At 39.9% G+C, this 17,758-nt stretch overlaps 1 protein-coding gene across 1 annotated transcript in view; it reads left to right on the top strand.

Annotated features, from left to right (window-relative positions):
• LOC117997166 (organic cation transporter protein-like) overlaps positions 1 to 17,758 on the top strand; it is a 37,636-nt gene that overhangs the window by 16,596 nt on the left and 3,282 nt on the right. The window contains exons 2-8 of the mRNA XM_069498116.1: positions 10,511 to 10,740; positions 13,738 to 13,915; positions 14,746 to 14,875; positions 15,245 to 15,373; positions 16,844 to 17,036; positions 17,132 to 17,237; positions 17,396 to 17,628. Of these exons, the coding sequence (XP_069354217.1) occupies positions 10,511 to 10,740; positions 13,738 to 13,915; positions 14,746 to 14,875; positions 15,245 to 15,373; positions 16,844 to 17,036; positions 17,132 to 17,237; positions 17,396 to 17,628 (1,199 nt within the window). The remainder of the gene's footprint in view (positions 1 to 10,510; positions 10,741 to 13,737; positions 13,916 to 14,745; positions 14,876 to 15,244; positions 15,374 to 16,843; positions 17,037 to 17,131; positions 17,238 to 17,395; positions 17,629 to 17,758) is intronic.

Raw genomic sequence — 17,758 nt, 5'->3', positions numbered from 1 at the left:
TATCTAAAATCTAAATACATAGGTACATAGGTACTTAGTACTAACCTAGATAGTACGTAAGTAGTTACATTATCATCATCATCATCATCATGATCAACCCATCGCCGGCCCACTATAGAGCACGGGTCTCCTCTCAGAGTGAGAAGGGTTTTGGCCATAGTCTACCACGCTGGTCATGTCCAGATTGGTAGACTTCACACGACTTTGAGAACATTATGGAGAACTCTCAGGCATGCAGGTTTCCTCACGATGATTTCCTTCGCCGTTAAAGCAAGTGATATTTAATTAATTAAAACGCACATAATTCCGAAAAGTTAGAGGTGCGTGCCCGGGATCGAACCCCCGACCTCCGATTAGAAGGCGGACGTCCTAACCACTAGGCTATCACTGCTGCACGGGCTTTACTAGTTAGGTCATTATTGCAAACACGCGTACCACTATTAGATAATACTTATGTATTAATGCGTAATGGTAGGTACCTAATTCTGTCACATAATTTATACAATGACTAAGTAAGGCTCTTATGAATATGTGTGTTATGTGGGGGCATCTGTAATCGGTAGATAATACATGTACACATAGCTACACACTACATAATCCGTGTCAAGGAAATTATTTTTCCAGATAATTATTTGCTTCTATAGCTGTTACCTAACCTGGGTCACACTCACATGGTAACAGCTAGAAACTCAAAACACCTGGGTAGTTAGTACTAGATTGGGTCCTTACTATTCTAAAACCTAACTGGAGTTGTATTTTTCCGATATTTTTGAGAACCAGGATATTTAGGTACTCTTTTTGTGTCCGTGTCATCAGCTATCTTACTAGTAGTAACCTTCATTCAGTAGAACAGATGTGGCTGGAAACAAAGGTAAATGGAAAACGGCTTATTATTGGCACAGCGTATAGACCCCCCTGGCAGGATATAAATTTGTTTTTAGATGCACTTACACAGTCTATCACAAGCTTCTCAGGCTGCGATTACATGGTGTTGCTGGGAGATTTTAATATTAATTTGATTAATCAGGTGGATAACAAGTGTAAACTATTTAACGATTTTATCTATAGCGTAAACCTAACCCAGTGTGTGACGGAGCCCACACATTTCACTAACCATAGCGAGACCCTTATTGACCTTATATGTACTGATGCAAAAATACGCGAGACGTCAGTAAATCACATCCAAGACCTAGGAAATCACGCTATAGTCTCTGTAACATTAAATCTGAAAAAAGAAAAAATACCCCCTCGTTGGATAATGACAAGACCAATAAAAGATATAGACATCAAAAATTTCTATAAAGATGTATACAACATACGCTGGGCGGACATAAATGAGATGAGGGATGTGGATAGTATGGTTTCCGCGTTCAACACCTCTATAATAAACATATTTGACCTTCATGCCCCGCCCAAAAAAGTTCTTATAAAAGATGAGTACTGCCCGTGGTTAACTTTTACCATAAAATTTTTTTACAAAAAAAATAAAAACCGACTTCGTTACACAAACACTAAAAATTGAAAAATAATTTAATTTATTACCGAATATATTATGTATACAAGAGTTAATATAGTTCCATAATAATACTTTTTGGTGCCGGTGCCAATTAGCTTTAGCTGCGCGAATCGTCTAGACTTCATATTTTTATGAGACTCCACAATGGCACCTCATTGGCACCGACCCCAAAAAATATTATTATGGAACTATATTAACTCTTGTATACATAATATATTCGGTAATAAATTAAATTATTTTTCAATTTTTAGTGTTTGTGTAACGAAGTCGGTTTTTATTTTTTTTGTAAAAATTTTTTATTTTACAATTTTTAGTGGCCCCATGGAATTATGCTATGACTGGTTAAAAGTCTACTGTTTACTAAGCTATTACACTGATCGCGAGCAATTTACTCTTATCCGTTGAGGAGTTCCAGTATCTATCTTCGAAGATGTTCATCAGATCTTCACCAAATTGAAATGGGACCAACTTTGAAGTATACCCTTTCAAACAAAAAAATAATTTTCAAAATCGGTCTAGGCGTTTTCGAGTTATCGGGGAACATACATAAAAAAAAAAAAAAAAAGATTCCGACGAATTGAGAACCTCCTCCTTTTTTTGAAGTCGGTTAAAAACTATGATAAAATTAAGAAACGAAAGCCAAAAGCGATATAAAGCAACTAGGAAGGAGGCGCATAAAATTTATTATAAAGATTTTAAAAAATTAGTATACGAAGCTATGGAAGCTGAAAAACGCGCATATTATAAACATTACATTAACAAGAACGTAAAAAATCCTAATCTAATGTGGAAAAACCTAAAAAAAATCTTAGCGGATAAAAAGAAAGACCAAGAAATTCCGACCTCTCTTTGTAATCCCGAGCTTATAAACAGACACTTCCTTGACGTCCCTTCAAATAGTACTGCTACAATGTCTACTTACACGTACTATGAATTCCACAGCTTCGGGCCAAATACATTTAATCTTAACACAACCAGTGAAGGTGAAATTATTAAAATCGTTAAAGAGCTCAAATCAAACGCCATCGGAGCGGATCAAATATCACTAGAAATGTTAAATATGATAACTTTTCCAGAGAGCCTTAGGTGCTTAACTAATATAATAAATAAGTCAATTTTATCATCCACCTTTCCTAACTCTTGGAAAATTGCTATAGTTAAGCCTCTTCCGAAAACTGATAGCCCCACAACTCTCAAAGATCTTAGACCAATTAGCATCCTTCCATGTCTATCCAAAATCCTTGAAAAAGTAGTCTGTAGTCAGATGACAAAATACCTGGAGGAGAACAGTATCTTACCTATGTTGCAGTCGGGTTTTCGCAAAAATCACAGCACAACCACAGCTATTATAGATGTAATTGACAACATTCTTACAGCTCAAGACCAGGGCATGGTTACAATGCTAGTATTACTTGATTTTTCCAGGGCTTTTGACTCCATAGATACATCACTCCTTCTATCCAAACTGTCCTATTACGGTTTCTCAAACAGCGCTATAAAATGGTTCAGCAGCTACTTTGATAACCGAATGCAATATGTTCACATAAATCAGAACGATGGTAAGCAATTAGTCTCCTCGACTTTACCCGTCCTCAGAGGTGTGCCGCAAGGATCGATTCTAAGCCCAATCCTGTTTGCGCTGTACACAGCAGACATGGTCCGTTGTATCACTCATTGCAAATATCACTTCTACGCGGATGATGTTCAACTATATTACTCATTCCGGCCTCAGGATACGGCAGAGGCAGTGACAAATATCTGTCATGATTTAGAAAATATAGCAAGCTGGTCAGAGACAAACTCACTTAATCTCAATCCTGGAAAAACGAAACTGTTGATATTAGGAACTAAACATAAAATTAGTCAAGTTGAAGCTCTAAATCCACATATTAGCATAAGAGGCGACGCTGTAGAAAGAGTTTTTGAGGCTCGTAACTTGGGCGTGATATTTGATACACATTTGCATTTCGAACGCCATGTCAGGACGATAGTTAAACATTGTCTTTATCGATTAAAACTTCTGTACAAAATGCGTCCCTATCTTAGCATTGACGTTAGAATTCGTCTGTGCGAGACGCTTATACTGTCTAAATTAAATTATGCAGATGCTGCATATGGACCATGCCTGCTCTGTAGGTCAGATAAACTTATTCAAAGGGTCCAAAATGCTTGCGCCCGCTACTGCTTCTCAATCGCGCCCCGCTCTCATGTGAGCCCGCATTTGAACGACGCCAACATGTTAAAAATGGAGGCTCGACGCAAACTTCACTTGGCCACCTTACTCTTCGGTGTCATGTCCACGGGTAAACCTAGCTACTTACGCTCAAGGATAAAATGGGCTCGTGAGAATAGTACGCATATGTCAAGGTCGGCTCCTAAAATTGCATGGCCACACCATAAGTCTGCCTCCTTCAAGGGGACTTTTAAGTATGCAGCCTGTAAAATTTGGAATGACTTGCCTCCCCCAGCCCGTTTAGCGAAATCTTTATAAGTACTCATTTAAACAAATTATAAAAAAAAAATTACTAGAAAGACAAAAACAATTGTAAGAGTAAGACAGCATTTTTTGGACGTCCAATTTCATTCAAATTTTACAGGACAACATTAAGCGACTTATAAATAGATAGCGGATAATTTTATTATATATGTAATTCGATGGATTAGTTATATAGATAGGTAGAAAGATAAATAGATAGTTAAGTAGTTAGATAGAAAGACATAATAGATATAAATGTAAAATATTCAATAGAATAGATTAAATAGATAGAGATCTGATTCGTTAAAGCCTAGATATATGTATTGGGTTGAAATTGCTTTACCTACTACCAAAAGAGCACCAGCAAGTAACTCGGCATGTGTCAATATAAAATAGGCACGGGATGTTCGCGCTCCCGATCGGCCCGTGATATCACTGGGGGCCATGCCTGAAAATCAGCGCTGCAGTCGACCGGCTGCAGCAATAAGCTGAGGCAGCGCCCCGTTCGGCCAAGATAGACAGTAAGCTAGTTTTAAGAAGTGGGTGCCTGGGTCTTGGGGAACCAGGGAGCACGGACACTGGTCGGCTCCTTGGTCCCCCAGGGACTACGGCACCCTACCTGTTTCTACCTATTTGTAAATTTGGCTGAATAAAAGGTTTTTATTATTATTATTATTATTATTAGTAGGTGAGTATCTAATTAGAATTTAGATGGATTTAAGAAACAGAACGGCTCGTATTTGAAGAAAGGCGAAAGCATTTTTCCAACGATTTTTTTACTGTAGGTAAACACGCACATAAGTACATAGGGCAGGTATTATATAAATATATTAAAAGGATTGACTGACTGACCGATCTATCAACGCACAGCTCAAACTACTCGGATCGGGCTGAAATTGGGCATGCAGATGACGTAGGCATCCGCTAAGAAAGGGTTTTTAAAAATTCAACCCCTAAGGTGGTGAAATAGGGGTTTGAAATATATAGTCCACGCGGACGAAGTCCCTAGCATAATAGTTTATCTACACTATTAATTATTATTATTAATATTATAAAGAGGAAAACTTTGTTTGTTTGTTTGTTTGTTTGTTTGTACTGAATAGGCTCAAAAACTACTGGACCGATTTTAAAAATTCTTTCACCATTCGAAAGCTACATTATCCACGAGTAACATAGGCTATATTTTATTTTGGAAAAAAATAGGGTTCCGTAAGATATTTGGGTTTTTCGGACACAAGGTGTAAAAAATCAACCAGAAAAGTTACTTATTTTGCGTACGCTGCCTAAACTATAAAAGATAGAACCATAAAATGTTCTAATTAATTGTAGATCTTATAAATATCTACAAAAAAGTCCGCGACACACTATACCCATCTATGTCGAGTGAGGCACAGCAACCATTTTTTTATTTAAAAATCTTGAATTTTTTTTGGACTACATTTAAACGCGTTTATTTTACTCATGCTATTAATCCTTATCAAAATAAATGATTTCATCACTAAGAACAGTTTATGGAGATAATATTTGGTCTTTGAATGATTAAAATTGGACGTTTGGTTTTGAAGTTATGGCGAAATTAAAATATTACGATTTCTGCTGCACGGCCCGTTGTATTATTATATAAAGAGGTAATGTCGTTAAGTTTGTTTGTAGGGGGTAATCTGTAGAACTACTGAACCGATTTTAAAAATTCTTTCACCAGTAGAAAGCTACATTATTCCTGAGTGACATAGGCTATACGGGATCTTTAAAAACCTAAATCTACGCGGGCGAAGCCGCGGGGATCAGCTATATTATGTAAAATGATGCCTTAATTTGAAACTATCTAAGTACTAATATTAGATATATTATCTGTCAGGTGTTTTTTTTTTAAATAGATATAGCGAGCAAACGAGCAGGCGGGTTACCTGATGTTAAGTGATTACCGCCGCCCATGAACAAGACATAGCTTACTCCCAAACTTTTTTCTGACACCATAATAATAGGTATGTTTGCTAGCAAATCGCACTACCTACTGAAGCTGAGTAAGTAGTGATAAGATCCGAAATGAGGAGATCTAGCCCAAACTATTAGCAAGCTGAAGTGGCACTGGGCAGGTCATGCCTGTCGCAGAGGCGATGGAGCCGGAAAGTCCTTGAGTGGAGACCGCGTTTAAGCAAGCGTAGTGTAGGACGCCCTCCAGCACGATGGACCGACGATATAAAGAGGCTGGCGGGAAGTGGCTGGATGAGGAAGGCTGAGGACCGGGTGTGGTGGCGCTCTTTAGGAAAGGTCTATGTCCAACAGCGGACGTCCACAGGCTGATGATGATGATGATGATGACTGAAGCTGAGTACTGACCTACACCTACCCATTTCATATTGGAGAGGTGCTTACCTTATTAGGTATTTGTTTATATCTTGCAGACGTAATTGGCAAGGGTGACTTATTTTTAAGGTCACTGACTTAATTATTTTATCAGCAATTACCAAAGTCATAAGCGTACTTATCTAGACTTCTGACTTACCTAACTACTTATTTATCAACAAAAAACACGGCCAAGTGCAAGTCAGACTCGCGCACCGAGGGTTCCGTACTCTTGTATTTTTTTCGACATTTTGCACGAAAAATCTGTTTTAGAATGTATAGGTTTCTTATATGATACCCCACTTAGGATAGTTATCTTATTGTAAAAAACTGAAAACAAGTAGGCCTACTAATTATTTGTTCATGAACACATTTTAATATTTTTTTTTGTAATGTAACCACAAATTCACGGTTTTCGGATTTATTCCTGCACTTGTGCTATAAGACCTATCTAGCTACCAAATATCATGATTCTAAGTCAACGGGAAGTAGGTACCCTATAGGTTTTCTCAACAGACACGACGGACAGACAGACAAACAACATAATGATAAATGAACCCTCAAAGATAACTGGAAAGCTCCTTTTTAGGGTTTTGTAGTAAACAAGGAACCGTTATAGTTTGGCCATGTCCGTCCGTCTGTCCGTCCGTCCGTCCGTCCGTCCTCGGTTAATCTCAGAGACTATTAGTGCTAGAAATCTGTAATTTGGCATGGGTATATAAATATTAACCACGCCGATAAAGTGGTGAAATAAAATTTTGATAAATAAGTATTTTTTTAGGGTAGCTCCCCTACATGTAATGTGGGGATGAATTTTTTTTTCTCGTCTACCCTGTATTCCGCTACATTTCTGCCTAGCTCGGAATGTAATGTCATATAAGCTTATAGAGATTGTATGGGGACCAGTAGTGCCGCGACAGCTGGTGACAGCACTGTTGCGGCAGCACTGCGGCGTGCAGCGCGCAGCGTGGTTCGGAATCATACCTTAAAACAAACTTTTCAAGGACGTCCATAAAGAGCTGATTAATATTCGTTAATTGGAATCACCATTTGTTACGGTACTGAAAAAGGGTGCAATTACACACTTTTTGTTGATGAATTGCTCTTTACATGCAAAGTACAACTAGGTAGGTATACCTAAGTTAGGAAATGACGCCCAATGATAATTATTAAGTTGTTAGTTACGGCTAGGTAATTAGGCGTAAAGCCGTAAACTAATCGGTAGGTATAAGGCGACAGCTCGAGACGTATAGTAATAAGCATAAGCATTTAAGCATAGCGAGCAGCTTACTGTTCAAAGCGCGTTCAAAGTTTCAATTCAATAATTCAATCAATCAATCAGCCTGTTTGCGTCCACTGCTGGACATAGGCCTTCCCAAGAGCGCGTCACTCAATAATAATTACTATCTTCTAAATACACAAAAGGAAAAAGTGACTCACTGACTGTCTGACTGATCTATCAACGCACTGCTGAAACTACAAGACGGATTGGGCTGTTTGTCATGCAGATAGCTTTTATGACGTAGGCATCCGCTAAGAAGGGATTTTTGAAAACTCAATATCTAAGGGAGTAAAATAGGGGGTTGAAAGTTATGTAGTCCACGCGGACGAAGTCGCGGGCATAAGCTAGTCTTCTAGATACAAAAAAGGAAAAAGTGACTGACTGACTGACTGATCTATCAACGCACAGCTGAAACTACTAGACGGATTGGGCTGAAATTTTGCATGCAGATAGCTTTTATGACGTAGGCATCCGCTAAGAAGGGATTTTTGAAAACTCAACATCTTAGAATAGAATAGAATGTTTTTTTATTCATGTAAACTTTTTAAAAGTGCTTATGAATAGTCAGGTAGAATTAATTTACCACTGGTTCGGAATGCCGTCTAAGGGAGTAAAGGGAGGGGAGGGTTGAAACTTATGTAGTCCACGCGGACGAAGTCGCAAGCATAAGCTAGTAGTAGTAGTTAGTAGCATATTTGAAAAGAGCAACCGCCGAGTTTCTTGCTGGTTCTTAGACTCGGTAGGAAAGGCATTCAGAACCAGTGGTAGATGCATCCGACTATTCGTAAGTACTTGTAAAAGTTTATTCGAATAAAAAATATTTTTATTTTATTTATTTATTTATATAATCGTAAAACTGTGCCTGTATCTACGTGGTACATCGTGCGGGTATTTGCATTTTTGGAACTTTTTGTCTGTCTGTTTATTCGAATAAAAAATATTTTTATTTTATTTATTTATTTATATAATCGTAAAACTGTGCCTGTATCTACGTGGTACATCGTGCGGGTATTTGCATTTTTGGAACTTTTTGTCTCAATTTTTGGGCGTGAGAAAAGTACCTACCTACGGAACTCTCGACTCTTGAATCCAACTCGCCCTTGGCATCTGAATCTCAGTTTAGTAACATGAGTACAGTGGCCATGGCATCATCCGCATCAATCGATTCGCTAGGCCATGTGACAAGATGATAAGGCAAGATACAACTTTTTATCAAATTCTACGTAGACTCATGTACCTACTTATTCCGCGTAAATTAAAGGGTGCGACGCGACGCGGCGGCGGCGTACCTATTTTCCCATTAGTTTATATTTAGCTATAGTCAGTCAGTCAGTCAGTCAGTCAGTGCATACCGATGTGGTCCTATTTATGAGAAATCTTGTGCTTTTTTCGAACGGATTCTAACTTGAAATGGCGGGAGAAACAATCAAAATGAAGGTCAGATATCATTTTATTTTTTAGAGTTCCGTACCCGAAGGATGCCAATGGGATCCTACTAAGCCTCTGCTGTCCGTCCATCTGTCTGGCAGCGGGCTGTATCTCATAAACCGTTAAAATGTTTACATATACCTACCGTCAGTACTTACCGTGTATTTCTACTGCCCCTATAACAACAAATACTTAATAAAAATGTGAAAAAGACCGCCATGAAAATTTAAATAGTAGATTATTCAACATGGGGGGTACCTAATGTAATGTATTCTGTGTTTCTTGTGTGTTTACGAGCACCGGGATAAATCCCAAGCGTAACGAGGGATTTTAGAGTAGCTCGCGAGCGTATGTTATGACGCTTGCATTCTAGAGCAAGTGGTGTGAAATATAATGAAAAGTACTATAACACAGATATACGGAATCCATCATGTACGTGTCCGACTTGCACTTCACCTGTTTTTCGATTAAAGTTATACGTACCTCTATTCGTAGTTATCGCGATACAAAACTTGTAAAAACTGATTTAAGTTTCTTGATAAGATTAAAAAATTTCTATCTTAGGCTTAAAATTACATTAAACAAAGTTAATCTTACTTCTTTATATCAATAAGGAAAAAAGGAAGTTTAACGAGTTAAATCCATGGAAGAACTATGTGATTATGCCATAACCTTTAAATACTTAGTCACTTGTAATAGTTACAGTAATTTACTAGTCATGAGAAATAATGGCATAGATTTACGATATTTAAAACAAGTTTATAAACAAAACAGACCCAATTATTTAGGTATCTACTATGCATTTAAATTGAGAAGACTAGGTAGGTACTATATTAGGTAGGGAAAGGGAAAGGGAAACGTTAGAAAAGGGAACGATTAAGTTGACGCGATACCAAATTGTGCTAACATTTCCGTTTGCATTGGGCTTTGAAATCGGTGTGAACTTGCCAGCGGGACAGGAGTGGAGAAGGCGGGTAGAGAGGCGCGAGGGATGCAACGGATCGACGTGATTTTTTGTAAAAGATCTGTAGAGTGACATAGGCTATTATTTAACCCGGATAATCAAAGAGAATCACGGGTTTCTAAAAACCTAAATCAACGCGGACGAAGTCGCGGGCATCAGCTAGTAAAAAATAAATATGAGTTCAAACAAATACCAGTGGTATTAGTTGTTGGTATTAGAACGGATAAATTTATATCTCTATACTTATATAAAAATGAATCGCTAAATATGTTGCTGATCGCAAATCTCGAGAACAGCTGAACCGATTTCGCTAATTCTTTTTTCATAATATTCCTTGAACTAGGTACGAGGATAATTTAAAATTTTTTAAGTATTAAAAAAAATAAAGAATCGACTGTTAGGTGCGGTACGAAATTCGCCGGGTCAGCTAGTAAGTATTATAATTATCATCCTAGTATTATATCAACATACTTATGATTTCGTTCCTTTTGCCCACAGGATGTAAAAGAAGAATTGAACAAGAAGGAGCATGCGGACAGCGATGTTCTGGAAACGGTGCTCATGCACGTGGGAGAGCTGGGCCGCTACCAGAAGCTCCTCTTCTTGGGGATGGCTCCTTTCGGCGTCTTCTTCGCCTTCGTCTACTTCGTGCAAATGTTCATAACCGCCACCCCACAGCGGCACTGGTGCAAAGTACCCGAGCTGGAGCATTTGGATGTAGAACTAAGGTTGGTCATCATCATCATCATCATCAACCAATCGACGTCCACTGCTGGACATAGGTCACTTGTAGGGACTTCCACGCGCCACGGTCTTGCGCCGCCTAGATCCAGCGGCTCCCTGCGACTCGTCTGATGTCGTCCGTCCACCTAGTGGGGGGGTCTTCCAACGCTGCCTCTTCCGGTGCAAGGTCGCCATTCCAGCACCTTGGGACCCCAACGTCTATCGGTTGTACGAACTATGTGCCCTGCCCTTTGCCACTTCAGCTTCGCAACCCGTTGAGCTACGTCGGTTACTCTAGTTCTCCTACGGATCTCCTCATTTCTGATTTGATCACGTAGAGAAACTCCAAGCATAGTTCTCTCCATCGCCCGCTGAGTGACTCTGAGCTTTCTTATGAGGCCCATAGTTAGCGACCATGTCTCGGATCCATATGTCATCACCGGCAGTGGCAACACGCAATGATAAGGTTGGTCAATCAATCAATAATAATTAACCTGTTTGTGTTCACTGCTGGACTGCCTTTCCGAGAAAAAGAGAGAGGGAAGGAAAGTTAGATAAAGATGCCTATATTAGGTACATAATCTTTTTTTAGAGTACGGACCCCTTAATAAGGCTCCCGTTGGCATTTTTCTGGTACGGAACCCTGATAACTGATAAAAATAATCTGCATTTATCAAGGTTATTATCATAATATTGGATTGTGTAGATACTGTCTAACACATGCTTTTGTTATCAGTGCTTCTTCTTGAATCTTGTGCTTTTAAGTTATCATGTGATGAGATGAGTAATAAGTAGACATCTGTCTATCGCGTTGATCTAGTGGTTAACTAGATGACGAGGCCCTGGGTTCGATTCCCGGGTCAGGTTATTAGTACTAAGTACTAGTTATCATGATCAACCCATCGCCGGCTCACTACAGAGCACGGGTCTCCTCTCAGAGTGAGAAGGGTTTTGGCCATAGTCTACCACGCTGGCCAAGTGCGGATTGGCAGACTTCACACACCTTTGAGAACATTATGGAGAACTCTCAGGCATGCAGGTATCCTCACGATGTTTTCCTTCACCGTTAAAGCAAATGATATTTTAATTACTTAAAAACGCACATAACTCTGAAACGGTGCGTGCCCGGGATCGAACCCCCGACCTCCGATTGGAAGGCGGACGTCCTAACCACTAGGCTACCACAGCTTTTTAGCTACTAGTTATAGGTCCTGGGAAATTATCAGTACTAGTGCCCGGAGTTAGGAAGTTTAGAAGTTATAGTTAAATACTACATAGGTATTTCTATAGTTACTTACTACCTAATTATTTATCCCTAATCCACAAGCTCTATAAAAGTTGCAAGTCATTTTAACTGCTTTCTTCTTATCTAAAATATTTTAAAATAGATGATGCCCGCGACTTCGTGTATTTAGGTTTTTTAAAAATCCCGTGGAAACTTTAATTTTCCGGAATAAAAAGTAATCTATGTCCTTCCCCGGGATGTAAGCTAACTCTGTACTACATTTCATCGAAATCGGTTAAACTGTTGGGCCGTGAAAAGCTAGCAGACAGACAGACACACTTTCGCATTTATAATATTAGTAAGGATATGGATGTCTTCAATTCAGGCGTTTATCTGTATCAAGATATAAGTCGCGTCGTCGTCGTTGACCTTTCGGTTTTCAGTCCACTCCTTTACCGGTTGAGCTATTGAGGCTCTTTAGCACAAAACAATATTAAACTATACCTATAAACCTTCCTCTTGAATCACTCTATCTATTGGTGAAAACCGCATTAAAATCCGTTGCGTAGTTTAAAAGATCTACGCGTTCATACAAACAGACAAAGCGGGAAGCGACTTCATTTTATACTATGTAGAGATTAGAGATAAGTAACAAAGTAGAAGTACCCTTGAGAATCATAGTTATGTAACTGGTAGACTGTGGTAAACGATCGAACGAAACTGTAAGTAAGCACCCTCGTAAATAGCTAAACTTTATGTGTTAGGTATATCGTTAAATAATAATTACGTGTCAGGTAGGTACTTTATCTAAGTGCTAAGTGCTACATAGTAGTACTTACTGCTTATTGTTAAAACCTCATAAAAGTTTGAATTTTTTCCTTTTCTTGTGATGGCACAACATACAGGATGTAACCAGAACGCAGGCAAAAACGAAGACAGGTGATAGTACTGATGATTAGGTACCTACTGATAATTTATGATACCACAAAAAATAAAAACCGGCCAAGTGCGAGTCACGCTCGCACAATGAGGGTTCCGTACTACGGTCGTATTTTTTCGACATTTTGCAGGATAATTCAAAAACTATGATACTTACCTACATAAAAATAAAAATAAATCTGTTTTAGAATGCACAGGTGAAGACCTTTCTTATGATACCCCACTTGATATAGTTATCTTACTTAGAAAATTGAAAATACTAATTATTAGTTCATGACCACAAATAATTTTTTTTTGTGTGATGTAACCACAAATTCAGGGTTTTCAGATTTTTCCCCTCATACCAGCTATAAGCCTACCTACCACCTACCTACCAAATTTCATGATTCTAGGTCAAAGGGAAGTACCCTGTAGGTTTCTTGACAGACAGACGGACAGACAACAAAGTGATCCTGTAAGGGTTCCGTTTTTCCTTTTGAGGTACGGAACCCTAAAAAACGCGAAAAAAATTTATTAAAAAATCCTATGATCCCTAAAATGATTGCTGCCAATATTGTTGCACTATCTGATGCCCGCGACTTCGTTCGCGTGGATTTAGATTTCTAAAGATCCCGTGGGAATTCTTTGATTTTCCGGGATAAAAAGAAGCCTATGTCTCCTATGTTTCCAAGTCTTTGACTATACCCATGCAAAAAATTCGTTGCTCCTTGCGACGTGATAGAAGGACAAACCAACAAACCAATAAACCAACAAACTAACAAACAAACACACTTTCGTATTTATAATATGGGTAGTGATATACCAAGTCAGATTTCTTAAGAATACCGATGAATTTCAGACGGAACCTCACAGCGCCGCCGACGGGCGAAGAATGGGAGCGGTGCCTGATGTACGATGCCAACTGGACGCACGTGCTGCAAAACAACTCCGTGCTCCCCGACACGCCCACCGTGCCCTGCAGAAATGGTTGGGAGTTCGAGCTTGGGGACATTCCCTATGAGACTGTTGTTAGTGAGGTGAGCATAGTTTACTTGGGAATAATAATTTGCTAGAGCCCTAGGTGCCCTGTCACTAGGTGGACAGATTACATCAATGGAGTTGCATGGAGCCACGGCACAAGACCACACGAGTAGATATATTGCCGCCGTTTGCCATCGAACTGGGCGCAAACGAAGCGTCCGTGACACGTCGTGGTGTGCGTGAGCTAGTGTGAAGCTTCCCCTGTCTATAATATCTACTCGTGTGACACAACCGTGGCGTGTGGAAGTCCCTACAAGATACCTATGCCCTACAGCGGACGTCTATCAGTTGATAATGATGAAACACTTCATCTCGGCTGTACTTTACATTTCGTATCGTTTGAGGAGAAAGTGAAATGTTGAGGGGGATGCTTTGGTTTTTAAGTTAAAAAATATATCTAAGTATCTACCTACTTAATTACACCAGCCAAATACTTTATGAAACGGAGCTTTTTGGGATGAGAACATAAGTAAATGGCAATAAGTGAAACGAACGAACAAACGCTTTATTGACTATGAGTCAGCCAGAGTACAAGCTTTTCTTTTGGCTTCCCAAAAATATTATTAGTGAGCAAAAGTAAACGAGCAGGTGGGCATTAGCATCTTCTTTCTTCTTATTCTTCTTCTTTGGGGCTATAGGTCCTTGATATCCCTGAATCACTGCGACCGTCTCCGATCTATTGTGTTTGCCTCCACTTCACACTTCCTTGTCAAATCCTGTGGCCGCCAAATACAGCAGCAACTTCTTGCCTGGAATTTACATACCGCGTCCGCCGTCCGCTAAGAATATAATTTCACAGCAGACTTTTTATTTTTCTGTATTTCAGCGAGGCTGGGTGTGCGAGTACGCTGGGTACACGCCCTTCGCGCAGATGATATTCTTCGCCGGCTCCTTTGTCGGAGGCATTTACTTCGGCTGGATGGCAGACCACTTCGGCAGAGTGCCTGCTTTGGTTGGTAAGAATGTATCTAACTATGCATGTCCGCGTACGTCTAAGATCCTACTAGCATCTACTTTCACCCATCTATTAACCAAATGTTTTTTTTAAATAAATCGAACATATCGCGAATAAAATCCCATCAAGCTTACCCTTATTTAAGTTAAAGGTTTCTTACTAAGTATATTCAGCCATGAATTCAATAGTTATCAATTGAGAGCAGGAAGAATTTAAGGAACGAGGTAAAGTAAGGCCTAATAAAATCGGTCATGAGACTGTTGAACCCTTGGATTTTATCTTCTAAAACTAGCTCACTGTCGTCTTTTAGGTAAATGCTCCGGGATTTTAAATCCGAATTTCAAATGAAAAGTATATTGTTTTATTTCAGGGACGAATTTATTCGCCTTCATCGGCGGAGTGGCCAGTATTTACACGACGGGAATATGGGACTTCGCCTTCTGCAGGTTCCTTGTCGGCATGTCTTACGACAGCTGCTTTATGCTCATGTATATTTTAGGTAAGAAACCATAAAAAGATCTCGTGCTCGTATCGCAGGTAGGTACAACATTAGGTATGTTGTACGATACGAGCACGAGATCTGAAATCCCTCTGAATCGTACTGAATTATTACACCTTTGTCTGTGGAGAAGTAAATAGCATTGGCTTGGCTGGAGGCTGCCTGGTTATAGGATTGAACCTTAGTCAATTGGGCAACGGCCAACGGAATATTTAGACCCTTGCAATAGATTTACGATTTCTACGTGTTCAAATCAGAAATGAGGAGATCCGTAGGAGAACCAAAGTAATCTACATAGCTCAGCGAGTGGCGAAGCTGAAGTGGCAACGGGCAGGGCACATAGTTCGAAAAATATGACGTTGAGGTCCCAAGATGCTGGTATGGCGACCTAGCACCGGATAGCGCAGCGTTGGAAGACTAGTGGGGGACTAGGTGGGCGGACGACATCAGGCGAGTCGCAGGGAGCCGCTGGATTCAGGTGGCGTAAGACCGTGGCGTCTGGAAGTCCCTACAAGAGACCTATGCCCAGCAGTGGACGTCTATCGGTTGTTGATGATGGCGATGATGTATAGATATACCAACGTATACTTATCTAGTGGCGTATTCTAATAATATTTCTACCGAACCTAACCGAAAGCGCATCGCTCACGCTTCATCAGTCACAAGTACTTTCAACAAAAACAAACACAACCTAAGTTAGTTCTTACTTCTCATATGCCTAGCTGATCTTGAAAGGCAATGAAATATTTTAATGTGTACTATAGTACACAATAAAATATTTCATTTATGTGTCTTTTACTGCTTCCAAGACACATAAAATAAGTACAGAGCAATAATAGTCAGTACAATTATTGCCAAAAGGCGATCTCTACCAGGCAACTATGTTGCAGAGGATACAAAACAATATTCACGTAAAATTCTATTATCAATGGTTAACAAATAAACTATTAATAAACTTAAATCTAAAAAAACCAACATTAAATAAAACTAAAATAAATTAAATTAAATCTAAAACCTCATCGAGACCACCGCAGCGAGGCATTGTACCCAAGATGCTGGCAGCATTACCCCTTTGGATGGCCAAACTAATTCTTTGACCAAGGTAGCTGCCAGCTCTCGGGTCCCCGGATGACTCGATAACTCTTTTCGCAATTTCTTCAAAAAGAGCTCGAGCCCCCGGGCCCCACGGCACCAAGGTCTCCACACCAAAAGGCACGAATACGAAGCTCCCATCGAGGTTTTCATATTTGCGCCTCTTGGCCTGTTCGGCGCCGATGGCCGCTGCACCCGCCATAGAGGAGGTCGCCTGAATGTGGGATGCAGCTAAAGTGTCTACACAAGTTGCATCCCAAACAAGCGACCTGCCCAAACAATATTCTAGATTGTTTTCATCTCCTCTTTCCAAATCACACTACTTATTCCAAAACACGTACCTACCCACATTTCAAAGCAGTCCTTCCTCTATTTCAGTGCTAGAATACGTAGGTCCCCGCTACCGCACGTGGGTGGCGAACCTCTCTATCGCGCTTTACTTCGGCGGCGGATGCCTCATCCTGCCGTGGCTTGCGGTATGGATCGGTGACTGGAGGAAGTTACTGTGGGCTACCACTGTGCCCTTCCTGATAGTCATTGCTGTGCCTTTCACTGTGCCTGAGAGTGCTAGGTAAGTATCAGAATTATCTACATAAGTAAAAACTGAGACTGATTATCCGGTTCGAAGGGTCAAAAACGTTAACACTGGATAATTTATTATTTCAGGTGGCTCTCTTCTCGAGGGCGTGTCAACGACGCAGTTAAAGTTATAAGGAGATTTGAAAAGGTTAACGGGACAAAAGTTCCGGATGATGTTATGGATGAATTTATTGTAAGTGTTTAAGACTTGAAGCCTACATTAAACCATATTAAATTCGAGGTATTATACAGCCATTTACATAAATATGCCCTAGGTATATTTCTGGGGTCATGTCACCAAAACAAGTGAGCCCGGTGTGATATAATAATATATTTTCTTCAATCCTGCAGGTATCAGCAAGCCAAACGCGGCAGACTAATCAGTCAATCAAGGACGTGTTCAAAAGCGGCCCACTCCGCAAGATGATGCTGATTATGGTCGTAGTGTACATGGCTTGTGCTGCTATCTTCGACGGGCTAGTGCGCATGTCCGAGGGTTTGGGCTTCGATTTCTTCATTACTTTCACCCTGACCTCCGCTACTGAGATTCCTTCGGTCACTCTGTTGGCTTTTGTTTTGGACAAGTAAGGAAACTTTTCTTGTCATATTAGTGATACTTTGTAGATGTTTTCAGGTAAAAAAAGCGCTGGACGATAGGGGAGGGAATGTATGTCTGCGCATAGATACCTACTGTTTATTCATATTGTACGGAAA

The sequence above is a fragment of the Maniola hyperantus genome, chromosome 4, assembly GCF_902806685.2.
Source record: "Maniola hyperantus chromosome 4, iAphHyp1.2, whole genome shotgun sequence".
Lineage (NCBI taxonomy): Eukaryota > Metazoa > Arthropoda > Insecta > Lepidoptera > Nymphalidae > Maniola > Maniola hyperantus.
The sequence above is the reverse complement of the archived record's forward strand: the minus strand, read 5'-3'. Positions and strand labels throughout refer to the sequence as shown.